The 25,422-nt window shown below is 43.7% G+C and overlaps 1 protein-coding gene across 1 annotated transcript in view; it reads right to left on the bottom strand.

The window, feature by feature from the left end:
- LOC140292710 (receptor tyrosine-protein kinase erbB-4-like) overlaps positions 1 to 25,422 on the bottom strand; it is a 287,439-nt gene that overhangs the window by 17,010 nt on the left and 245,007 nt on the right. Inside the window, exons 20-21 of the mRNA XM_072379491.1 lie at positions 22,510 to 22,692; positions 2,358 to 2,513 (exon numbers count right to left, since the gene is read on the bottom strand). Of these exons, the coding sequence (XP_072235592.1) occupies positions 2,358 to 2,513; positions 22,510 to 22,692 (339 nt within the window). The remainder of the gene's footprint in view (positions 1 to 2,357; positions 2,514 to 22,509; positions 22,693 to 25,422) is intronic.

The raw sequence follows: 25,422 nt of genomic DNA, 5'->3' as shown, positions 1-25,422 counted from the left end.
TCTGGTGACATTACGCAACCCAATCTATTCACTTGAAACCTAGCAACTAGTCTGATTCACATTTCTTTTTCTGCAGCTCTTCAGAAAAGAATGCCGAAAGCTTTTTTCGGTCACATGGTGCCCTGTACTTCTAAGGCCTTCTGTACACATAGCACTTTATATTTTTGCTAAAGTGCCCATTTGGGAGCCAAAACGCGTGCTAAAGTGCCCACTTGGGAGCCAAAACGTGTGCTAAAGTGCCCTCAAGTGTCCACTTGGGAGCCAAAACATGTGCTAAAGTGCCCTCAAGTGCCTTCTTGGGAGCCAAATGCGTGCTAAACTGCCCACTTGGGAGCCAAAACGCGTGCTAAAGTGCCCTCCCGGGAGCCAAAACGCATGCTCAAGTGCCCACTTGGGAGCCAAGACGTGTGCCAAAGTGCCCTCAAGTGCCCTCCCGGGAGCCAAAAGGTGTGCTAAAGTGCCCTCAAGTGCCCTCTTGGGAGCCAAAATGCGTTCTAAAGTGCCCACTTGGGAGCCAAAACGTGTGCTAAAGTGCCCTCTTGGGAGCCAAAACGCGTGCTAAAGTGCCCACTTGGGAGCCAAGACGTGTGCCCAAGTGCCCTCTCGGGAGCCAAAATGTGTGCTAAAGTGCCCTCTTGGGAGCCAAAACGCGTGCTAAAGTGCCCACTTGGGAGCCAAGACGTGTGCTAAAGTGCCCACTTGGGAGCCAAGACGTGTGCCCAAGTGCCCTCTCGGGAGCCAAAATGCGTGCTAAAGTGCCCTCTTGGGAGACAAAAGGTGTGCTAAAGTGCCCTCAAGTGCCCTCTCGGGAGCCAAAACGCGTGCTAAAGTGCCCACTTGGGAGCCAAAACGTGTGCTAAAGTGCCCTCAAGTGTCCACTTGGGAGCCAAAACATGTGCTAAAGTGCCCTCAAGTGCCTTCTTGGGAGCCAAATGCGTGCTAAACTGCCCACTTGGGAGCCAAAACGCGTGCTAAAGTGCCCTCCCGGGAGCCAAAACGCATGCTCAAGTGCCCACTTGGGAGCCAAGACGTGTGCCAAAGTGCCCTCAAGTGCCCTCCCGGGAGCCAAAAGGTGTGCTAAAGTGCCCTCAAGTGCCCTCTTGGGAACCAAAATGCGTGCTAAAGTGCCCACTTGGGAGCCAAAACGTGTGCTAAAGTGCCCTCTTGGGAGCCAAAACGCGTGCTAAAGTGCCCACTTGGGAGCCAAGACGTGTGCCCAAGTGCCCTCTCGGGAGCCAAAATGTGTGCTAAAGTGCCCTCTTGGGAGCCAAAACGCGTGCTAAAGTGCCCACTTGGGAGCCAAGACGTGTGCTAAAGTGCCCACTTGGGAGCCAAGACGTGTGCCCAAGTGCCCTCTCGGGAGCCAAAATGCGTGCTAAAGTGCCCTCTTGGGAGACAAAAGGTGTGCTAAAGTGCCCTCAAGTGCCCTCTCGGGAGCCAAAATGCGTGCTAAAGTGCCCACTTGGGAGCCAAAACGTGTGCTAAAGTGCCCTCTTGGGAGCCAAAATGCGTGCTAAAGTGCCCACTTGGAACCCAAAATGCATGCTAAAGTGCCCTCTTGGGAGCCAAAACGTGTGCTAAAGTGCCCTTAAGTGCCCACTTGGAACCCAAAATGCATGCTAAAGTGCCCTCTTGGGAGCCAAAACGTGTGCTAAAGTGCCCTCAAGTGTCCTCTCGGGAGCCAAAATGCATGCGAAAGAGCCCTCTTGGGAGCCAAAATGCGTGCTAAAGTGCCCTCTACAGTGGTGAGGACGCGCTATTTGTGCCCTTTTTTTTTTCTTTCAGCCCCTGCCCTTCAAAAAGTCACGTCATGTGCACGTCACTGTTTAACACCAAACCATTTCTTGACTGAGTTAACCTCTGGCTTGGCAATGTTATACATCTTGACATGCATTACTTTGTTGACAATACTACCTCTTTTAACTTCCTGAAAAGCAGGAACTGAGACAACAGCAGCAAATATCACATGTCCTCGTCAAAATTACGACACTTTCAACATGACGGGTAAATCTTGTGACAAATCATGGATGTCCAACACCAAACCCCTGTTTGGTCTGGGGGTTGGGACAGTTTCATGGACTTCTGTAAGACTGGAAGACATTTAGTTGATTTCTTTGGTTTTGACAGTGCACACACTAAAAGACAAAAATATGTGTGGCCCTTCATTAACATAGCTTCTGTGTGACGGGTCTCACTTCCTGTCTGCAGCTCTAACCTTTTGTTCTTTTAATTTCTGGTGTAAGTACACACTGTATGTCAACCCTTGCTACATGATGTGCCTTGTATGGCACATCGCTCTGAGCCTGCTGAGGAATTTAAACACACAAAGATATGCTCACGCCTCCACTTACACCAACCTTGCCCCCGTCTGCGTTGTACTCCTTCTCATCAGCGTCCAACAGTCGTGCCAGGCCGAAATCGGTGATCTTGATGTGATTGGGAGACTTCACCAGCACGTTCCGTGCCGCCAGGTCCCTGTGGACCAGCCTCCTCTCCTCCAGGAACATCATCCCCTGTGGCAGAGAGACAAAAAGAAGACTGTGAATTCACTCCCGGAGCCGTTTATCACTTTCCATCTCAAGACTGAAGCAGTTGGAGATCAGCGATGCGGTAAATGTCACCACTAACAAAAAATTATTGTCATAACTGTCATAACTATCAGCTGCACGGCCGTGTGGACATTTAGATTAATCTTTAATCACTGGCATAGCTCCTGTGAATGACTCAAAGAAACAGCGGATTCCAGACAGCTTTTAGCCTTTCAGACATGTCGGAAAGTTTTTGATGAGCAAGACATACAGCTCTCAAATCTGAATGCCAAAACCATAGCTCAACATCTTCGAAGTGCAGTCACTTGAGAATGAGAGAATTTTATTTCTAGAGAGCCACAGACTTACACATGAAAGACAACAACCTTCTACATCTCTTGTTGATAAATAATAAAAGATATTTGAGCAGCACCTTTTTTTCTAGCGTTAAATGTTTGCAAATCTTCCAAGTGTGCATTCTTTCAGGTGCTGTTCAGAAGCTGGACAAAACAGCTGGTGCGCCGAGAAGATAAAACAGCAGCTGCGGCGGCTGCCTGAAGCAACATCAATAAATGCTTCTTGCAATGTGTCCAACTCAAATGTAATCTGGTTCTGTCATACTCGATATGCTGCCTCTGTGTCCTCGGTAATTGGGGCCATTTTCAAGGTGGCTGAGCAATAAGAAGAAGAGATGCGCCGGCAATTTGTTAATTCCAAACGCGCAACGAGCAAAAAAGAGCGGGGAATAAAAACAACAAAACCCCCGCGCTGGCAGCCGTAATTTGTTGCTAAATGAACTTGATGGAGCAGCGAGTCTTTATAATGAGATCTGTTTGAAGCCATGTGAGGGTGCCACACACACACACATGAAAGTTCAGCTCATTCTTGAGGAGCAAACGTGTCACTATTTTAGGTTAGCCATCCCACAAACGCCCATGTTTTCATTGTGCCCTCACGTATTCCTCTCCGTCCGCTGAGCTCGTAACTGAACAAAGCAAGACAGGCAAGGCTGAGCCAAGTGAAGTGTATTACTTTGGATGTTAAGCAAGTGGTTGCCACTTTGCGGGAGGATCAATAAAAACACCTTGGTGGGAAGGGAAGGAGTCATTGTACTCAGCAGACAATGAAAAATTTAAACCGAGGCCCACGCCGAGTGAGGGAATCATTACCCATTTGAAACAGTTAGGGTGAAAATACTGTAAATATGAGTGTGCATGTGTGCACATATGGAGGCAGGTTGCGCCGAAGTGCTCGAGCCTCCTCCTCCGCCTCCACCTCCTCCTCCCAGACGAATGTGAGGGTAAATCGATAGCGCCAACGTCTGACTCGCCGCGAGCTGAGCCCTCATCCATCATCCTCCGGCCTTGCGAAGACTGACACGAAGACACGCACATCTAAACAAACAACACGCACTGGCAGAGACCACCAAGAGGCCACGATACTAAAAAGCAAGACATTTTTCCCAGAGGGTACTTTTTAATATTTCAATCTGTCAGTCTGTGGCACGACTTTCTCTCTTATCCACCAGTTTGGGATACTTCCCACTTGTTTATTCCATTTCTTCACTCTTGGGCTGTCCTCACCAATTCAACCCACAATATGCTGTGACAAGGCTCATAACACCCCCCACTTTGCTGAGAGTGTATTTAAAATAGATTACTTGCGTGGGGTTCCAGCAGGCGATCAATAACAATGCTGATTACAATAAGCCCGAAGACGAGCGTGCCACGCAATATTTATCCCCGATGTCGACGTCGAGAGAAATTAGGAATCAATGGTCCACACAGCCCATTAATACACTTCGACTTAAACTGACGGGGCAATGAGGGGAGGCCATCGCAGTGACAGCAGGGAATGTACAACTGCTCAAGGAGCCAATTAATTTTCAGCCACCCTGGGCGGTAAACACCAGCATCCCACCGGAGGATGTGGGGGCAGCCGCCGTTTCAGGTTGAGAGGGCCCCCCTGATTGCGTCTGCCATGCTTACATGTCACAATCCCCAGAGTCCCGAGGTCCACAAGGATGGAGATAGGGATAATTTGTGATTACACAGAACTTTCAGAAGAAGTAATTAACCATCATTTCAATTCTCGGAAGCCAAAGACAGAGCATAGTTCAAGATCTCCCTCTTAGTTATGCACATGCATTTATAACCCCGTTCAGCAGTCAAATAGGTTTGTCATTTCGTGAATTACATAGAGATGAATTTAGGGAAACTGTGCAACATCCCAAAAAAAAAAAAAACAGCGAGTCGCAACAGCTTGAATTTTTATTAGATTGATTAATATGTAAAGTATGTAAAGTATCTGCCAATCTGCACAAAAGAGGAAATCGCCCCGTTTAAGGTCAACTTGATTATTTTCAACCATAATTCAACAATCTAATAGATTAAGCAGAGTACCTGCATATTATTACAGTGCATCTACCTCATTTTGGACAACATACGCATATAGGAGACTACTTTTTCCAAACTCAAGTAGCACATTCAAGCGTCCAAAAAAGTCAATGAGGAAATGATCAATGTGATCAATCTATTCCAAGGATAAAGTACAGTTACAACAGGTGCAAAAATCAAATGAGATGCTTTCTGAAGTCACCAATTCTTGAAGGAATGCCTCTCCTCTGGCATTTGGTAACTCGTCACACCATCAGTGTGGCCTGCTTTGTGCGTAGGGAAGGCACAACCAGATGAGTGTGAGACTGCACGACTGACTTTTTATTGCATGGTCAGTCTGAAGTCAGTAATACTCACTTGAATTTCTTTCAAGCTGTGTTGGTGGCCAATTTGACAACATATGCATGTATCCATGTAAAGGTAAGTAACCATTACACTGTATGAATGTATCTTTGCACAGTCAAGTTTCAAGTATTACTCTCCAGCTTCATGTTCAGTATGTTTCACTTTTAGCTACAAGGGCAAAATGCAGACCCCAAGGCTACAAAACACCAGTCCACAAAGCAACGGGTGATATTAAGGTTGCTACATCCAGCTTTCTTCAAGATGACACAAAAAAATCTAACAGTGAAATCGACTGCAAGCAAGCTTTTCAAAACAAAAGGGATGCCAATTTGAACAGCTCCTTTTCTGATTCAACGCGGCAATATCTGACGAGGCTGCACAATAATTAGGCCAATTATGCTACTCACGTCAGAGGTGCGTGCATCACCCTAAAAGATGAGAAACAAAAAGAAAATGCAATTCGTGACTTTAAAACAGCATCTTATTAGGTGTTTTGGACACTTTTTTGAACTTACAATCCAGGAGAATTTTACTTCTCGTCTTAACTGTCCTAACCTGGTCATCAGGGAGCCTTTTTTTTTAAGAGACACTTAGTCTGTTTCTTTTTACTTGCTTTTGTATAGCAGAAGAAAATCATTTAATTCATATTTGACACGATCAGACTATTCTTTTATGAATAGTCCTCCTCAGACCTGGTTGCAGGCCAGCAAGCAGGATAAAATCTAATTTTTTTAAACACCACCGAGTGTCTTTTTTTCCAATTCTGCAGGGTCCTGAATTGTTTCCAGAAGCTAAAAAGCCCTCAAAATGATTATGTCATGAAAAAAGGTTAATGGCCGGTCAGCGACCCATTAGCACCTGTCTCTCTAGCAGGGAGAAAAGATTACTTGGATGAAATGTAGTGTGGAACTGCAAGGAGTGGTTCACAGCAGCAGGGGGGAAAATATGCTGCATGTAATGGACAGGAGAAAGAGGAGAAATTATTTATTTACCTGGTAGATATTCTTTATGCATGTTTACTTAGACTGTGTTAGTGTGAGTGCATTCCTGAGTGACGGGAGAAGAGACAGATTTGGTTTACAACCTCTAATGGAAGGGGTTAAACTTGGTCTTTGTTCGAAACTTTCATATATACTGACTGATTCTGCTCTTCGCTGTCAGACACATCCACATTCCCTTTGCAAAGGCTTATAACAAACATCTGTCAGAAGACAATTCTGGGCTCACAATCTTCATTTGTTTCTGATTTCCACCGCAACCACAACAGGTCAAATCTTTCACATCACATCTCCAGCCATGTTCACAGAGCTTTTACCAACAAGACCCACACACTACCATGAAATAGTTATGATTTTTTTCCTGTAGTTACCAAGCAACGTACTTTTCCAGAAAGCCCTGGGAGCTATCAGGAGATAAATAGTCTTAATGATACAGCTATAGGGTACTAACAAAGACACAGTGTCAGCGAGCCTCCCTTTATTAAGGAATTCATGTCTGGAGAAGCTGAAAAAGAGACCGAATGCTGAGTTTCAAAGAGGAACCAAAAGGAGAGGTGCCTGTTTCCAGAGGGAGCGATAAGAGCGCCACATGTGGCGCACCAAATACCCACCAAAGAAAAAAAAAACCCCAGCGCCCCGCCAAATCAGGTGAAGAGGCAACGACAATGTGAGGAATATGCGGCCGTCCGCACACCGAGAACTGGGACCGGCGCGATAAGGAGCGCGCACAATGGGCTCTGCTCAGGTGGCGCAGGTGGTCGTCTGTCATATGGCGCGTGCGGCGCTGGAGATAGAATGGAAGGCATTCCCGCGGAGCTGGCAGTCTCCAGAGCATGTGCGCGGAGAAAAAAACATCTGTGTGTTTGGGCGCGGGAGAAAGAACGAGCCAGACTCTTCAATCATAAGTATAGTCACAAGAGCGCATAACAAATTCAAATTTTATTCCGAAATATTGTCCCCGAAAAAGTTGAGCCTGATTTATTTCCAAATCACTTTCGAGATGATGTGTTAAGTAGTGTTGTGTTTGAATATTTCGCCGCAGGCAAAATAAGCGGTAAACTGCATCAGTGGATGGTTTGGATGGTAAATGAACGGTGCAGGTGGCTGTGACATAATGTGACATCTATAATGACAGCACGGCGGTGGCACAGCAGTCGGGGGGTGCAGGCCCATTTACCACGCATTCAGCTGTCTGGAGCCACAGAGCAAGGAAAACTGTTCCTATCTATCAACCTGAGCGCGTGTGTGTGTGTTTGTGCACACCTAAGGGATTTGAAGGGTGAGATAGAGCACGTAAAGGCAAGGGAGGGTAAAATTCCCTCAGTGGGAGTGGATTTTAAAAACAATGTTCGTGCTTGATGTCTCCCTGCTTGCAGTGTTAATTCGGCCTCTCCACAAAAGAAAAAAAAACGTCAAAATATCTAAGCTGCGTCTCCCTGATGTCAACTCCCCTGTGGGATGGAAAGATCCTTCCCAAAATGTCACCGAGCAGGCAATAAAAGATCGCTGGTGGCAAATTTACATGAGCAAATGTCAATAATCTTTGGCTGCTGCCATGGAATTAGAAAACCTGCGAAAAAAACTTTTTGATCAGTGGGATTCATTTCAGAGCCTTTGAGTAAGAGTCCAAATAATATAAAAGAAAACGCTGTTGGTAATGAATCAACGTGTAGCCGCAACAAAGGCATGGGGGTAAATGCCCTTTCCAAGCATCAATTAAACGTGCTGAAATGAGACCCTGTGAAGTTTGTGATAGCCCGCGGGCTACCTCACAGTAATGATGGGTTTCATCGTCGGCTCAGATGTCTGACTTTGACAGGTGATGCAAACTGAGAGGAAGAGAGAAAAGGAGGTGGTAAAAAAACGAAAAAAAACAAAGAAAAGAAACAATGAGGACACCTGATCCTCATTTGAATGGGCTGAGCAGGAAGCCATACTCCCAGTCCAGCTCTCAACCTGGACAGTAATGCCTGTAATTTGGCTGCTTCCCAGTGTGACACGCGGAGAAGGAATAATTTTTAATCGCAGCGGATAATTATCGCAGCGAGAGGCTGTCAGACTTTTTCTTTTTCTTTACATTGCTGGAAATCTGTTTGCCTCATCCTGAAATGGTATAAAATTCACCTTTTTTAAAAGATTTTTTCATTCATTTATTTACGCAAAATGCTCCAAAACGCCGAAGACGGAGACATTCCGTTCAAACGAGTGTTCAGATCTCTCAGCTTTTACTTGATCAAAACTCCTTTGACAGAAATCACGGTCTTCTGGCATATACATGCCATTCATGACGGCTCCAGTCACTGAAGAAATACTGTTCGTTTGATCAAACCAGGATTATTTTCTAACCATTCCCTCTTAGTAAGGGAAAAACTATGTATTCTAGCCCTAATCAAGTAATGCTGTTGTCAAAACCCAACCAGGAAGTGACAAATGTTTTTGTAGTTAGGTGCTGTCAATCAACTGACTTAATTTAATTAATAAAATAAATAAATCACTGGTAATTTGTTGGTCTCCTCACTTCACACCAATGCTCCAGCCATCCCCAGTCCTTCCCCCTCACATGAGGACATTGCAGCTTCTAAAACAAACGTTCTAATGTGGACGTTCTAATGTTTTTGCAGGGTCACTCCAGCATGTTAAGATATATTTCTAAACCTCACTGCAGGTTCTTTGTCCACCAAAGCATTTCATGCGCTAGTTTGAACCCAGAGACAAACGTAGAAGCAGTTTCTTTTCTGTTTCCATCGCCGAGGCACGGGCCCTGGGCGAGAAAATCAGCAACATTTTACCGGTCCTGAGCAAAAAGCTACCCTCGAGAGCTGGAGGCGGTTTACGGACACCAACTAGAACGTGACAAAAGTGTTCAGAAATACCTAGTGTGTTTATTCTGTGGGTTTATGATGAGTCTCTGCCTGTGGAAAATAAACAGTTTTTTTTCTGGGAATCAGCCCACTACTGTTAACTGGTCAAAAGGGTACTTGAAAACCTTTGCCTATGTCTGAAATCTTAAGCACTCTGGAGAAATTTCGCTCTTTGCTTTGCTCTCTATTTTCCTGCATACACTTCCCCCCCGCTGTCCTGAGAGGCCTCCCAGTCCTTGTTGCAGAAGAACATCCCCGCTGCATAATTCTGCTGTCACCCCGTTCGACGGCAGAGATGTTGTGCTGTTCCTTTACACACACTGTCAGTGGCTGTGGCAAAATACTTAGAAACTTACGTCTTTGTTTATCAGATCAGATTTCGCTTCTTGTGCCAAACCCCTGGAAGGGGTCTTTTTTTTTTTTTAGAGAAGAACATCTTCTGTCTGACCATTTTACCATCCGGCCCTGATTTGTGGAGGCATCTGTTAAACTCTCCACAAGGGAACTCTGAATCTCATCCATAGTGACCATTTGCATGTTGGTTTTCTGTCTGAAATAGCCTTTCCTCTCCGACGTCTCAATTGAAAGCCTGTCGGTGGTTCCAAACTTCTAAACTCGAGAGCATCTGAAACCCCTCCGCTTCCACAGTCTGTGCATTTACTTGGGGGATCATTACGGATGCACGAGCACACAAACAAGTCAGAAAATAGGGTAATTTTGAAGCGCAATTGCATCCTGTGAGGCTGCTAGGATCAAGAAATGAAAACTTGATTGTACAAAACTGATTCATATCGGAACCCAGCACAATTTGCCCTTTTCATTAAAACAACATCCTTTGTACTCAATAACACAAAAAAAAAACAGAAAGCCAAACAAAAAGAGCAGATTCGAAAAAACACATTGTCACCAGATGGTGCAGGCCAATCCCTGCATTCGTTGCATATGTGCATATGCCTGTGTCTAATGAGCCTCAGTTTGAGAGATCACGAGTAATGGATGTGTACTGAAAGAGGTGACCAATCCAATCAGGCCTTACTCGCCAGTGGATCAAGCAGTCAAATCCCTCCCCTTATGCATACTTGAGCACTGCTGATCCACACAGATAATTAGATAGACCCGCGGGGCTTATCTTCCCACCGCCCGCCCCTCAAACTCTTCCTCCTCATCTTCCTCCACCCCGAGTCCTTATTTTGCTGCATCAGCAGGGACATGTGCCTTCTGCTGGGGGCTCGTCTGTATGTGTGGAAAGAATGTGTTTCCGTCGGAGGAAGAGGAAAACTGCTCAGGGTGCGCATTAGTTCGTTTTGTTTAGGTTTTTTTTATCATGTAAAGTAGCTTTATGGGTTGTTTGGTAATCACGGCATGAAGCTCTGAGACGCAACGAATTGTGGAGCTGCATTATTAATGAAGCCCCGGGGAAATGAAGTGCTGAACATGGATCACTACCATATAGCCTACTGACAGTCATGAATCCCCTATAACTACTGTATATGATGTGTTTTAGTGGAAAATACAAGTTGGAATAAAAGAGACTGAATGTTTTGAGCTCTGAACACATCAATCATTGTTGCCGGAATTCCGAAAGTCTTTTTCGGCCCGTTTCTTTGTGACAAGGAAACAACATCTATCTCCCCACTAAAAGAAAGTTGAAGGATCTTAAAATTCATTGTCATATTTCCACATTAAGACAAAGCATCCGATTTAAATCCTGTTCCATGATCCTCAGAAAAGGATCTGTTGACAACTGAATGGCAGAAAAATCACAATACCAGACAATAAAGTGAATGCACATCGGCTTTCATAAATCTCCACATTGATAGAATTCATCTGATCCTCCTTGACTTACATGAGGCTTTTTCCGTCTCCTACACATGTTTGACAAGTCGGTAAAACATGCCGAAGTGAAAAACACGCCTCACCTCCAGGCTGCATCACGGCAGCTCATCAACCGCTAACAGGAATTTAAACGACAGGAAGCATCCAGCTTATAATGATAATTGCCTTTCAGTCCACAGCGGACTGTTTTCATTGCTGCATAGTTAATTGCATCCGCCTGTCGCACCTTTTACTCACAGCTACCGGATGGCTGCAAGCACCAAAACCTGGCATCTCAGTGCTTGCTGTTGGAACGTGATATGAGACGGTATCGAAGAGCATCATTTTCAAATATAAACAGTGCATTTATATTTTCAAGAATATGAGGAAGAATTCACGGCATATTCTATATAAAATCATTTATAATCATTGCTGCTTTTAAACTATGACGCATGTGAAATACTGGAAGCCTTGGCATCTAAGAGAGACATACATCTTTTCCTTTGGCTTCTATGCGGTGGTTGCCACAATATCAGTCTGTGGAATTACATTAATATATGGCAAGGTCAAAGAGGTTGGAGGGAAAGCGGTGGAGTGCCACAAGACTTTGCATCATGAAAGTTTGAAGCCAATTGAGGGTTCCTGTCGTCTGTGTTTTCACTTGAAGCTTGATTTTGGTTTCGCTTCTTGGCTATGTTAAGGCATCATAACTATTTGTTTCGATCAAAACAACGCGATGAACTGCTTGTTTAGGTTTTTGGAAACAAAACCACTTGGTTTGGTTCAGGAAAGGCTTGTGGTTTGGACTGAAATACAGTTGCATATGCACTGATTGGGCATAAGGCAAGGCAAGGCAAGGCAAGTTTATTTGTATAGCACAATTCAACAACAAGGTGATTCAAAGTGCTTCACAGAGACATTAAAACAGAAGAAATAAAAAGCATGATTTAAAATTTAAACAAAAGAAGGAAATAAGAACAATAGATAAAATCAGAAAAAAATATATATATGAAAGATAAAATCAGGAGTTAAAACATGGTTCCGTTTTGAAACTCAAGCTTATTCAAATGCAGCTGAAAATAGGTGTGTCTTCAACCTGGACTTAAATACACTGAGTGTTTCAGCTGATCTGAGGCTTTCTGGGAGTTTGTTCCAGACATGTGGAGCATAGAAGCTGAATGCAGCTTCTCCATGTCTGGTTCTGACTCTGGGAACTGATAAAAAAACGGATCCAGATGACCTGAGGGGTCTGGAAGGTTCATAGTGGGTCAGGAGGTCACTGATGTATTTTGGTCCTTGACCATTCACAGCTTTATAGACCAGCATCAGAACTTTAAAGTCTATCCTCTGATGGACAGGCAGCCAGTGTAAAGACTTCAGAGCTGGACTGATGTGCTCCACTTTTTTTGGTCTTAGTGAGGACTCGAGCAGCTGAGTTCTGGATGACCTGCAGTTGTCTAACTGACTTTTTAGGCAGACCTGTAAAGATGCTGTTACAATAATCAAGCCTACTAAAGATGAATGCATGGACTAGTTTTTCCAGGTCCTGCTGAGACATCAGATCTTTTAGCCTTGATATATTCTTAAGGTGATAGTAGGCTGACTTTGTTATTGCCTTAATGTGTTTGTCCAAATTTAGGTCTGAGTCCATCACTACACCCAGATTTCTGGCCTGGTTGGTCGTTTTTAGATTTATAGATTGAAGCTCTGTGGTGACTTTCAATTGTTTATCTTTGGCTCCAAAGACAATTACCTCATAACATTAAACCAGTGACAGGAAACAGCTTGTTGTAATGTTTTGCTGGGCAAACCTACATCCTGAAAGTTTCTTTGGCGCTTGCCACCAGCCTTAACATTTTTGGCAGAGCAGTCACACCCCTCCACATAGCAACGTCAGTCCATTACAGTCGAAGCCAGCGCCAGCAGGAAATCGGTGTCCAAGTGTTCATTCGGGCACTAAACTTGCCAGATACCAACCTGATGGAATCCGTCGTGGGAAAAAAAAAAAAAAAAGCCCAATACACCATTAGCAATCTACGTCTGAACTAAAAAAAAAAAAAAAAGAAAATAGTTTTAGCTGAAGCTTCTGCTCTCTGTCTGACCATATCTAAAATTCCCTAACTTTCCTCCCTTAACCTGTTCTTGGGTGAAGTAAAGGAAGACTTTTTTCTTGAGTAGTGTGACTAAATCTAAGTGAAATAAAGTGGCCACACTGTTCTGCTACTGCATTCATAGTCATGTTACTGACGGGTTGCCAATTAAGCTAATTAGTCGCAACATCTTCCTCCAGCTGTTTCTTTTGAATACAACTTATCTTTCAAGTCTTTTGCTGCCCGATTCAAACTTTGAGATGTGTTGCTGTCATCGAATTCGAGATGAGCCAATATCTTTGATTAAAATAGGCACATTTTGTCACACATTTGGTTTTAATCTCCATTTCGCACTTCACACGACGGCCCAACCAACCGTTTTGGAATTGGGTTGAATCATACTTCACTTTGTGGACTGTCCAACCACATACAAATTGCATATACCGCATAAGCAGCGTGGCTCTCTCCATCACTTTCACAGGCCCATCTGAATGACAGGCGAAGAACATTAATGGAAAAGTGATGTGAAAATGACTGAACGCAGTCGCTTTAACAGATTGATGAAGCCTTTAACGCTACACATCTCATGTGTGAAAAGAGAACTCTGCATGTGTGTGTGTGTTTCTATCTGTGTTTTCTCATTTCAAAGACTCAATCACTTTAAATTGCTTGGGATAAGGAACAAAGAACTTAACACTGAAAGTTTTGAGACCAACAACAGATACCAAAAGAGAACGTCTTGAAAAAGGCTTTTTTTTTGTCGTTTTTCTGGTGAAAATGGTCACCAGATCACACTTTCTTGTGGTAATGTCATTGATGAAGAAATGACTTTAGCTGTTTCCAGAAACAGGCTTGTGCAGGCCGAGGGGGGGGGGGGGGGGGGGAAGAAACAATAAGAGCAATTTTTCACAGCAAATACACGTGTCCAGGCCATCGTGCTGAGTCCACTGAGAGATTCCTGTCCTTGAGATGTGATAATGTGATAGACACAAGAGCACAGAGGAAAGATGATTTCATTCAAAGCAAAGATTCCTTTTTCTAGCCAGGGAGGGGGAGATGAAGGATGTGCGCCGGGGGAAGGAGGTGTGTTAAGGCCTAGCTAATGAGTACAGGCGAGATGTGTTTGCTCAGCACAGAGAGGGAAGTGAATGACACAGAGGGCTCCACACTAAGCTTGACCAGATTGGATCTCCTGCCATCGGGTGGCATCTCAGGGGGGATGCAAATCTACACATATACACACACACACACACGCTCTGATATGGAAGTCTACACAAGAATAATAATGCGAGTGAATTCACACATGGAGCCCAAGATCAGGAGGCAAATCCGAAATATTTTCCTTTCCCTGACTAAGCAGTTGCAGAGGCTGTCTGGTTATTTAGCCAAAAAAAAGGAAATATCACATTGTGTCTGTGTAAATGTCTGTGCACACCTGGTTTTATACATATTTTACCACAATGCTGTACACTAGTAGCAGGATCGCCTTGTAGATAACCTCTAAGGTCAGTATTCAGTGTCAACATTAGGATTCAGAGCCGCCAAGACACCAGGACACAAATCTAACTTGAGGGTTTTCCTGCAGCTAATGTCATCCCACACGTTTGCCATTGTGTGTGTGTGTGTGTTTACACAATCTGTTCCACTCCCTCACTGTTAACCAACTGAAGGCCTGAATATGGCCTAGATACAAACACCAGTCACAACTCCATCCTCACGCCCCCTAAAAAAATAATCAAAAGCCTTGTCCAGCAGGAGCCTGAGTGCCAAAGCCAATCATTTCAGCGACCGTGTGGCTACTTGCTGAATCTATTTCACCATCATTATAGTGAGCCCGAGGAGTAGGAGAGAGCCCGCAAATGGGAGAAACAAAGAGAAAGAAAGAGAGGAGAGCCGAATTAAAAGACTCCTGCAGCTCCACATACACTCAGCTCCAACCCCATATTTAATTCAGTGATTGATTTGTTCATTAAAATACATCCCAATCCTAATTATTCCATTAATAATCCAAAACCTAATGAAAGAGAGAGGGAGAGAGGTTCAGTTAGTGAATGACAAAGAGAAGATGGAGACAAGAGGGAGATGCTTAGAAGAGACAGAGACGGCAAGAAGGAGGTCATTTTCATGCACTGAGAAATTACTACAGAGATTTTACTCTGATTCTAACACACACACACATACAGGGTCATCTCAGGATATGTGGCCTGTATTGGGAAATGATGGAGAAGATGTGGAGGAAAAACCTTCAACCTCTCAAAACATAGCACTTGACCACCATGGTGCTGGAAAATGGACAGATATGTCCAAGGAAAGGGGGTGTTTAAAAGTAAACAGAAGAAGAGAAAGAGAGGGCAGAATAAACAGGGAGGGAAATTCAAAGGAAAGAAAGAGGAACTGAAATGAATGACAGACAGGAAAAGAAATAATAGATGTGGGAGAGGAAGAGAGAAAGGATGGATAGGGAAGGCAAGAGGAAAGAGCAAAAAAAATAAAATGGGAAAGAAAAATAGGGGAAAATACTGAAGCTGATACACACAACGAAAAACAACCGATAAGAAAAGTAAAGGAGGGCAAAAAATAAAGAAGAGATCGAGACTAATAAATTAGAGGCAATTCCCACACACCTAAAGAGACCTCTGAACGCTCTGCATCATGTGTGTGTGTTTCGTGAGTGTGTGTCGCTGTGTGTGTGTGGCAGGGCAAGTGGAACAGCCCTGAGTGTGGCTGTAGATTAATGGGGGCCATTATCTCAATGCCCAAAACACTCAGTGATGAAGAGTCACTGCCTGGCGACAGGCCTCGACCAATCAATTTACGGTGCAGCAGTCACCTGCCTGGGTCATACCCCACATATGGCTGGTGTTTGTGCTGTTGTTGCGGTGGTGGCGGCTTGACATGACATTCAAGTATGGTGAAGAGCAGGAAAACAAAGAGCTTCTCAGCCAGGATGTACAGCTCAGCAGCAGAAGAATGCACATTTAGAAAATATGTCAGTGAATAAATGGGATGAAATTATGAAACACCAACAAAAAAAAACCAAGAGATTTCTGGGCACATGGGACAAGGCTGAAAACCAACACTGAATGGCTGTGCTCTTCAGGCCCCCAGGTAGGACAGTGTTGAAAGCAGACACGACTCTCTAAATAAAATCACTGCAAGGGCTCAGGGACATTATTGGAAACCAATGTAAGTGAACACAATTCATCACCGCCTACACAAATGCAAGTTAAAAACTGCACGAAAACCGAAAAAACAACATCCATCTGAGCATCCAACATCTGAGCTCATTTTAGATTCCTCAAATAAGCCACCCTTTGCTTTGTTGACAGCACTGCAAACCCTTGGCCTTCTCTCAATAAGCTTCATGTTGTAGTCACCTGAAATGGTTTTCACTTCACAGGTGTGCCAGGGTTCATTTGTGGAATTTCTTGCCTTCTTAATGGGGTTGGCACCATCATTTGTGCTGTGCAGAAGTCAGGTTGGTACACAGCTGACAGCCCTATTTGACAACTGTTAGAATTAATATTATGGCAAGAGCCAATCAGCTAAGTAAAGAGAAACAACAGTCCATCATTACTTTAAGAACTGAAGGTCAGTCAGTATGGAAAATTGCAAAAACTTGGAACGTGTCCCCAAGTGCAGTCTCAAAAACCATCAAGCGATAAGACGAAACTGGCTCACATGAGGACCGCCCCAGGAAGGGAAGACAAAGAGTCACCTCTGCTCCTGAGGAGAAGTTTATCTGAGTCACCAGCCTCAGAAATTGCAAGTTAACAGCACCTCAGATTAGATCCCAGATGAATACCACACAGAGTTCTAGTAGCAGACACATCTCTACATCAACTGTTCAGAGGATACTGTGAATCAGGCCTTTATGGTCAAATAGCTGCTAAAAAACCACTACTAAGTAAAAGCAACAAGCAGAAGAGATTTGTTTGGGCCAAGAAATGCAAGAAATGGAGATTAGACCAGTGGAAATCTGTGCTTCGGTCTGATCAGTCCAAATCTGAGTCTTTTTGAGGCGCAGAAAAGGTGAACGGATGGTCTCTACATGCATGGTTTCCACCGTGAAGCATGGAGGAGGAGGTGTGAGCCAGCATGGCAACCACAGCATCCTGCAGGGACATGCCATCCCATCTGGTTCATGTTCAGTTGGACCATCATTTATTTTTCAACAGGACAATGACCCCAAACGCACCTCCAGGCTGTGTAAAGGCTATTTGACCAAGAAGAAGAGTGATGGAGTGCTGCGCCAGATGACCTGGTCTCCACAGTCATCTGACCTACACCCAATTGAGATTTTTTTGGGATGAGATGGACCGCAGAGTGAAGGCAAAAGGGCCAACAAGTGCTCAGCATCTCTGGGAACTCCTTCAATTTCAGGTGACCACCTCACGAAGCTCATCGAGACAACGCCAAGAGAGTGCAAAGCAGTAATCAAAGCAAAGAATCTAAAATACGAGACATGCTTTGAGTTATTTCACACTTTTTTGTTGACTACATAATTCCATATGTGTTCATCCATCGTTTTGATGCCTTCAGTGAGAATCCACAATGTAAATAGTTATGACAATGAGGAAAAACCACCATATGAGAAGGTGCGATCAAACTTTTGACAGGTGGTGTGTGTATATCTACGTATATATGTATATTTAAACAGCATAGCTGTCTAGCAACAGCCTCTGGTTGTTAACTGACCTGACTACGGTCCAAAAGAGGAACAGGAAAACAATGCACTTTTTATGACTACAGCAGTATCTCCCCTCAGCTCTCAAACGGGTGATGCAACATGGTGGTAAACATGCCACTGACCTGACTTTTTGGGCATGGATTTCAAAACGAGCGCATACTTTTTCGATAACAGTTCAACCTGTCGGCTTCCGCATCTCCCGTGCCATTTTCGTGCTATTTCTGATTAAAAACACTGTTTAAATGATTCACAAATCCTTTAAGAAACAGGCTTTGACAGTCTACAAATGATAAAGCATACCTGTAAGAAAAAGCCCAGTTGATCGATGTAAACATTACACAGTCCAGCCCTGGTCTTGTGTATTACATCATGTGGCGTTCAGCATCCTTTTTTTTATTCTTTTTTTTAAACTCTCTTTGTTATTTTACACTTTCCTTCCACCCTTCCTCTCTCCTGTCCTCTACCTCAACAACAACCTTTTCAAAGCTAACTGAAGAGCACGGGAAATTATTCTCCCCTTAGCAAGAAAATTGTGCATCTTCTGAAGGATGCTCTCTCTGCTCAAGGAGAGGTTCCCCATCATTACCTTGAGAGCGCAAAGATCACTCAGGGAAGAAGTCGTAGTTATTTATTTGGCTCGCATGTCCAAACACGCACGGGCATGTGCTCGGATACACAAAGAGGCACAAAAACACACACATTTATGCTCGTGGAGACACAGAAAACTTCTCCCCTTTTATAGCTTGAAAAATAATCTCCAGTTTATATGAGGTGGATCCAAAAGGGTAATGCGACACAGCAGAACCAAGCTACCCGTCTGTCCTGCGGTGTGCATTTTAATTCTACGAGCAAAGCTTCCTGTTAAATGGGCTCCCTTCTGTAACCCAAAAAACACACGAGTGTAAATAAAAAAGGGCAGCTCATATGAAGTCGAACCTATTCCTATTGTAAATATTTCATACCACAGTGAGTCATAAATTCATGACTCTATCCTCAAAGGGGCAGCCATCAAAGCTGCTTGCAAACACGAGTTCTTGTGTTCAAACCCACAAGCCTCTTGCTCTCTTCTTATCATAGGCTTTTCTTTGACAGAGCAAGAAAAGGTACCAGTCAAAGTAGATTTGATAACTAAAATGAATAAAGTATGCTTACTTTAAAGTGTGGGAATTGCTCTTTTGTGCCTATTACATCTAAGTGAATCCAAGTGATATGCCCAACTGAATCTATTTAAATATAAAGGGGAAAGCAAACATTTTCACAGTTGTTTTTTAAATGTATAACTATACATGTGCATTTTGAGTACTGTTTTATGTGATCTTAGCATAACAGCGATAACACCATTCTAAATAATACAGATGTTATCCAGTATCATCTATAATAAAGCTTAATTCCTCAAACTAATTAAAAAAAAGGGAAAAAATACCACCAAAATGTGGTCGTAAGGGATGTGGATGGAACAATGTGCATCAACTACTGACACCTAGTGGTCAATCCTGAGAAAGCAACCATCTAAAATTTCATCCACACATTAATATATCTAGCAACAAATAACGTTTATGTCAGTAGGTTAGATTGCCAGTTGCAAAGAAAACCAACGACTTTAGCTACACTCTGCAACCTTTGCTGTTCAGCGGCGATTTCTGTCAGGAAAAAAGCGAAACCAGCATTTATTCCTGTTTTTCTGCCTTTGCCTATCCCGAAACAACTTTGCTTCTTCGGTTGGTTTACGTGCCTTTACCTGTTCTTGCATGACGTAATAAGTATGACTCTCCATTTCTCAAATGTGTACTCTCTATAATTCTCACAAAACAACCACTTCCACTACAATCTTTTTCTCCGCTGCGCCCTTTGAACTGTATTCTTTTATGTGCTTATTATGGCTCTGATGTGGCCAGCATTTCATGCAGAGGGACTCTCATTTATGCTTTACACATAAATGGTTCATTATAATACAAAACACAATTAACATAGCAAAGCAATCAGATTCGGATTGAAACATAGATTTTGATGATAAAAATCTAATTTTTTCTTACAGATCTTTGTTATTCTTACACTCTATTACTTTAGATCCCATGTCGAGGTAGGCACTCAGATAGCTTTTACTAAATAATTATTGTATTTTGCGCACTGTTAGGCTCACCTAATTATAAAGCACACCCTCAATTATGGGGTCCATTTCTGTTCTTAACCCATACATAAGGCGCACCTGATTATAAGGCGTATGTATTACCTAATGTTCTCTGATTGGTTTATCGCTGCCAGCACACGCAGTGTATGTATTACGTCCCTGTGTCAGCGGGAAATGGTCAAGGACAACATCGTTTGTCGTTTTTACACTTATAAACTGCAGATCGGTCTACATCACCCATCTCAGACTGAAGAACAGGCACTCACTGGGACATGGGCAAAAGCATTAATGATAACACGATTCAATCGCTAAGTACGAGCTCGATACAATCTTCGCCCCATTCAGAGTGAATGGCTGGGATCCGCCTAACCCTGGATTCACACGAGCGACGGAAGTGGCCAGTTGGCATTATTTTCCAATGTAGGAGAGAGAAGAGGCGCGGCAAAAGTGAACCTGGCAGTGAGCGGCGTGAAGGGAGGGGTTAATGCCCGATGAATGCTCGGTGCTCCCCGCGGTAAATTCAAAATGGCGGTATCCGTGACAGATTTTGGAATCCGGTGCTCAAAGCGCACCGGATTATATGGTGCACGGCCATTTTTTGTGAAAATGTATGGCTTTTAGGTGCGCCTTATGGTGCTGAAGATACGTATAATTGTGAAAAAAACAAAGCAAAGGACAAGTCTCACTAAAGGCTAACAGAAACAGAGAGACTTCACTTGACTGAGTCACCAATTCCCTCATTAAAAGCAAATTGTCGATGTATGAATTCCAGTCAGTCAAGCCCTTTCATCCAAACTCTACATGAAGGATGGACAGTTGTAATTGCTATCAATAACAATCAGTCCATTTCCTGTGTGGGTTGAGGCCAGTTCTGAATGATCTCTCCCTCTCTTCTTAACAGAAGCACCAAAACACTGACATGTCCTCTCCTGCTGCCACAGGTGAAATCGAATCCAATTATGGCAATAAGTACCTGCTTAAGTAACCTGTTCCTCAAGCTCTTAGGAGTCATCCATCACGGGGGTGGGGTGGGATAAAGGGGTTAAGCCCACCCACAATAATCTCCAAATCCTCATGAAACCAGAGAGCTCATCACTGACAGATGACTGTCAGCGAAATAAAACTATTGAATACACTGCCTTTAATGACCCCTGTAAATCAATTCCAATGGACTGGCTAATGAAGGGCTTTAAAAAAAAAAAGAAAAAGAAGGCTTTTTATATAGAGTGAGTTATTTATGAGCATGCAGTTACTGACTTTACTGCATTTGTCATGGTTGCACATCAGGTCGCGTGATGCAAGTGGGGACGATAGTGCATAGACATGCGATGCGCTTGACTGTCATCGGATTCTGCCGTATAGTAGCATTTCAAGCTGTGTAGTATTGCTTCTGGAATTACTTTACACTCTCTCCAACCTGAAGCACTTCGTTTCAAAGAAACGTCTGAGAAGAGATTCACAGAACTTCGACCAATCAGATCAGCAAACGACCACCAACTGAGTGACTCTGTAACATTAAACTCCTGCTGATGCCAGTAGGGAGAATAAAAAACAAGCAACTCTTTCAATGGGAGAATATTCTCTATCATCTTTGACAAACTTCTACTACAGCACAAACATGAACACGATATAACCTGAGGGCCAAACCGTACAGTATTTCAGAGGGGCAATTTACTGTTACCTGCAACAAATGTTTTAAAATGATTTTACAGACACTTTCCAGAAATCATAAACAGAAATGGCTAGAGGCACTGGGAAGATGGCAATTCTTATGACTGTTTTATATAGTCGTTATTTTTTGGAATACTGTAATCATACGGTGGTGCAACAAACCAGAGTGCGAATAGGATGGCTCAGCATCACAGAAAATGTCTGCCTGCACAGAGCGTAATAGCAGCTGAGCATCCTGCTTCTACCGAGTTAAAATTCAGCACTTGCTCAGCACTTCCAATATCAAGCAGTCTTGATAACGTAACACAAAGGTTCTTTGGGTAAGCAAAAGCGCACAATTCAAAGAGCAGATTTTGTTTGGTCCGATCTGGTTTCTTGCACCGCCGCTACTTTCCTTGAAGAATAACGATCGTGCTTCAAGGAGAGAGTTCAAGGCGACAAGGCCGGCGTGTTGCTTAATATTGGTGACTCTCTGCGAGATTAAGGAGCGCATTAAGCCACGAAGGTAACAAGAATCAAATGACAAACGCTTGAAAAAAGGTTTCTTCTAAAGGTTCAACTGCTGTTGTAGTTCCTAATGGTTGCTCTGCGGTAACTTTCAGTTCCACTGGTGTCTGGAGACCAATGGCAACTTGGAAAAGTAAAGCATGAAAGTGCAAGCTTAAATGCCTGAGGGACTACTGTGTTTTTGAGTTTGTGAGAACAGATCAAAAACTATGTTGAAAGCTCCTCAAACATAAAACCGGTGCCATACCCCCCTCCAAAAAAAATTTTTAGCTTGTTTGGTTTAATGCTGGAGATGGCAGCCCTCCACGTGTCGGCATCAATCAGATTCTGGCAGAGAAACAAACGGCACGTTCGACTAACACGAACACAAATCCATGAAATCTATTACAAGCCCTCCAACCTGCCAACACATACAGTTTCACACAAATGCTGCAGCGACACCAGATGCCGTCCAATTTTCTGCTGATTACAGTCTCTTACCTTCGCAATTTGGACACACCAGTTGAGCAGCAGCTGTGATCCGATGTTGTCCTTGTGTTCGTGTACGTAGTCGAGGAGACAGCCGTGGGGCATGAGCTGGGTGACCAGCTGGATGGTGGGGCTCAGGCAGACGCCCAGCAGACGCACCAGGTGGGGGTGCTCCATGCTGGCCATGATCAGGGCCTCCTGGGTGAGATGGGGGATAAAGAGACAAAAAGGGACTAAGAGGACTGATGCACACATCAGAATCTTTTTTAACTCTGATCTCTGCTTAAATGCAGCTTCTTCTCACATTTACCTTAAACTTTATTACTGTAAAGAATGAGCTATTTTCCAAAGCAGTTGTTTGCGCTTAATTATTCAGCCACCGTTGTTCGAACGTCGAAATATGTTGGAGCTTGTAAGCACTCTTTTGTTTACCCCTTGTATTAAAGACACATATTTGATACAAATAAGTTGTGAATAAGCAGAATGTGTATGAACCTATTGGTACCGGCGGTGTCCTGGCTTCTGGTGTAGTCACCACTCAACCCTAATTCCAAAAAACAATGGAAAGCTGTGTAAAATGTAAATCAAAAACAGAATGTAATGGCTTGCAAATCTTTGAAATAACACAACATGAAAAATATATATGTTAAAAGCGAGACATTTTGCTATTTCATAAACAGGCTAATTGGTGATTCTAATTAAGTGTGTATGGTTGGTTGTGTCTGTGTTGGTCCTGTGTTAGTCTGGCCTCTCCAGGGTGTACACTCCCTCTCACCTGATGGCAGCAGTGATAGGTTTCAGCCCCCTGTGACCCTTAATTGGATAAAGTGGGTACAGAAAATGGATGTTTTTAATTCAATGCTCTAATGCTTATTCAGAAATTGTGTTTGGGTTTTTTTGGCTGAACCTAAGCCTATCTTTGCTTGTGAGAGACTCTGCCTTTCTATGGTGCTCTTTTTATACCCAATCGTGTTACTGGTCTATTGCCAATACATATAATAGTTGCAACAGATTCCTCTGTGTTGCCATATGAGATTTGCAAATCTTAACACATTTTGTTTTTTATTTGCATTTTACTCTGCATCCCAAATCTTATGAAGAGATTAATGAGACCCTCAGAAAGAGAGCTGTTGGTGAGAGCATTGTTTGTGAAGGAAGTCTGAGAAACACCTAAGCAACTAAAGGAATTTTTCTGATCGAGTCATGTTATGGTCCAAGAATCCAAGATTAGCAAAGTACTGCACAACAATATACATTCATATGGCAGAATTCCCCTGTCTGAGGTTACTTCCGTGAGCAGAATGATGTTTCATGTATGCAGTAGAATTCAATATCTCTGACTGTGCATTTATTATCGATGGACAACTGTTCACTGTATTCCAGAGACTTCAGTCGGGGGTGGAGTTCGATGCATAAATTAAGTCTTGTGGGATGACGACTACATCTGCATGCAAGCGCATCTGTCCATGCGAGTATTCTCACAGTGAGAGAAAATCCTGCAGAAGCCCATCTTCAAAGCTGGGCAAACACAGCCTTTTATCTATATTTCAGCATGTATCACACAGAGGTTCTTAAATGTTGCACCGACACAATTAGAACACCAAAATGTGAGTCACGCTGGCTTCTAATCCAAGATGCTGGTGAACACAAACTCACTTAGTGTTTGATTTCATAAGCTCTTGTTTCATTTGGCGCGCACGTGCGTTTTCTGCCTTCCCTCTCATCTCTCCCTCTGCAGCAGATGGACATAGAGGTTTGAACAGTTGGGATTCGGCGTCGAGAAATTGTTATTGTGGAGCCGCAAGCAGAAGGATGCGCGGGGCTGATCAAGTGTTATGATTGTGACGACTGGTACTCGTGGCCAGCGTGGAGCCGAAGCAGCACTCTGCCTCCGTCGCTTGAAAACACTCAGTTTGGTCGTTCCCATCTCCTGCTGCCTCACTTGCTCACATTCAAGCACGCGGGCAGAGTCTCCTGGCAGCTCTCTCAAACACTCACACACTCAAGGACACGCACTTTCAGTTGCTGTCTTTGCATACAGCAGGTGGTTGAGGAGGTACATATCCAGGCTCAGCCTCAGGGCAGTTGATAGATAGATGAGGTGCCATTTTTAAATTCAGATGCTGAAAAATGAACTTAGGAGAGTGGTGGCGTGAGTAGATTAATTCTTACCAGAAAGGGGGCGGAGGCATAGGCCACAGAGAGGCTTTTGGCACCATCGGTGATTTAAACGGAGCCTTCGTGGCTAAAGTAGTGCAACTGCATCTTCACTTAATAAAACCACCTGCTCCCCCTTAGACTTTTCCACAGCTGACACTTTCATCCACCTCGACACATGCCTCACACCTTGGGATCAAGGGAGGAAGAAAAAGGGGGACAGAGCGCTTTTATTCTTGCTCTGTTATCCCCAGAGACCCGTGGAGTCGTAAACTATGTGGGGCTAAACTCTTGCTCTTGCTTTCTACTCTCCGGGCAAACATTCGAGGACATGTGTGTGAGTGTGTGTGTGTGTGCGTGCGTGCGTGCACGTGTGTGTGTTTTGGTTTCTCTCTCATCTCCCTGAGCGCTGACCTCCATTACAGCTGGCTGACCCGCCTTTCCCGACTCGCCGCCTTGCTCACTTTCCCCTTGCACAGACACATATGCACAAATGCAGGGTGATAGACTGGCAGAGCTCTGCAAAGCTGGAGCATGTTCCAGCATGTGTATGCATGCATCAAAACCTACTAAATGAATGTACTACCAGGCCTATACAGTTCAAATATCAAATATCAGATTCACATATTTGCCAACACAAGCAAATCACCATGCATCTCTCACATGCAAAGCCAAAGCCACCACGGGAGGCTTTTTGCTGCAGAGAAAGTGCTCTTTGCATACGAGTGTGTGTGCGTCTGTGTGGACTTTGCGAGTGTGTTTTGGGGC

The sequence above is a fragment of the Leuresthes tenuis genome, unplaced genomic scaffold (assembly GCF_036924035.1).
Source record: "Leuresthes tenuis unplaced genomic scaffold, fLeuTen1.0.hap1 SCAF_1, whole genome shotgun sequence".
Classification (NCBI taxonomy): Eukaryota; Metazoa; Chordata; class Actinopteri; order Atheriniformes; family Atherinopsidae; genus Leuresthes; species Leuresthes tenuis.
The sequence above is the reverse complement of the archived record's forward strand: the minus strand, read 5'-3'. Positions and strand labels throughout refer to the sequence as shown.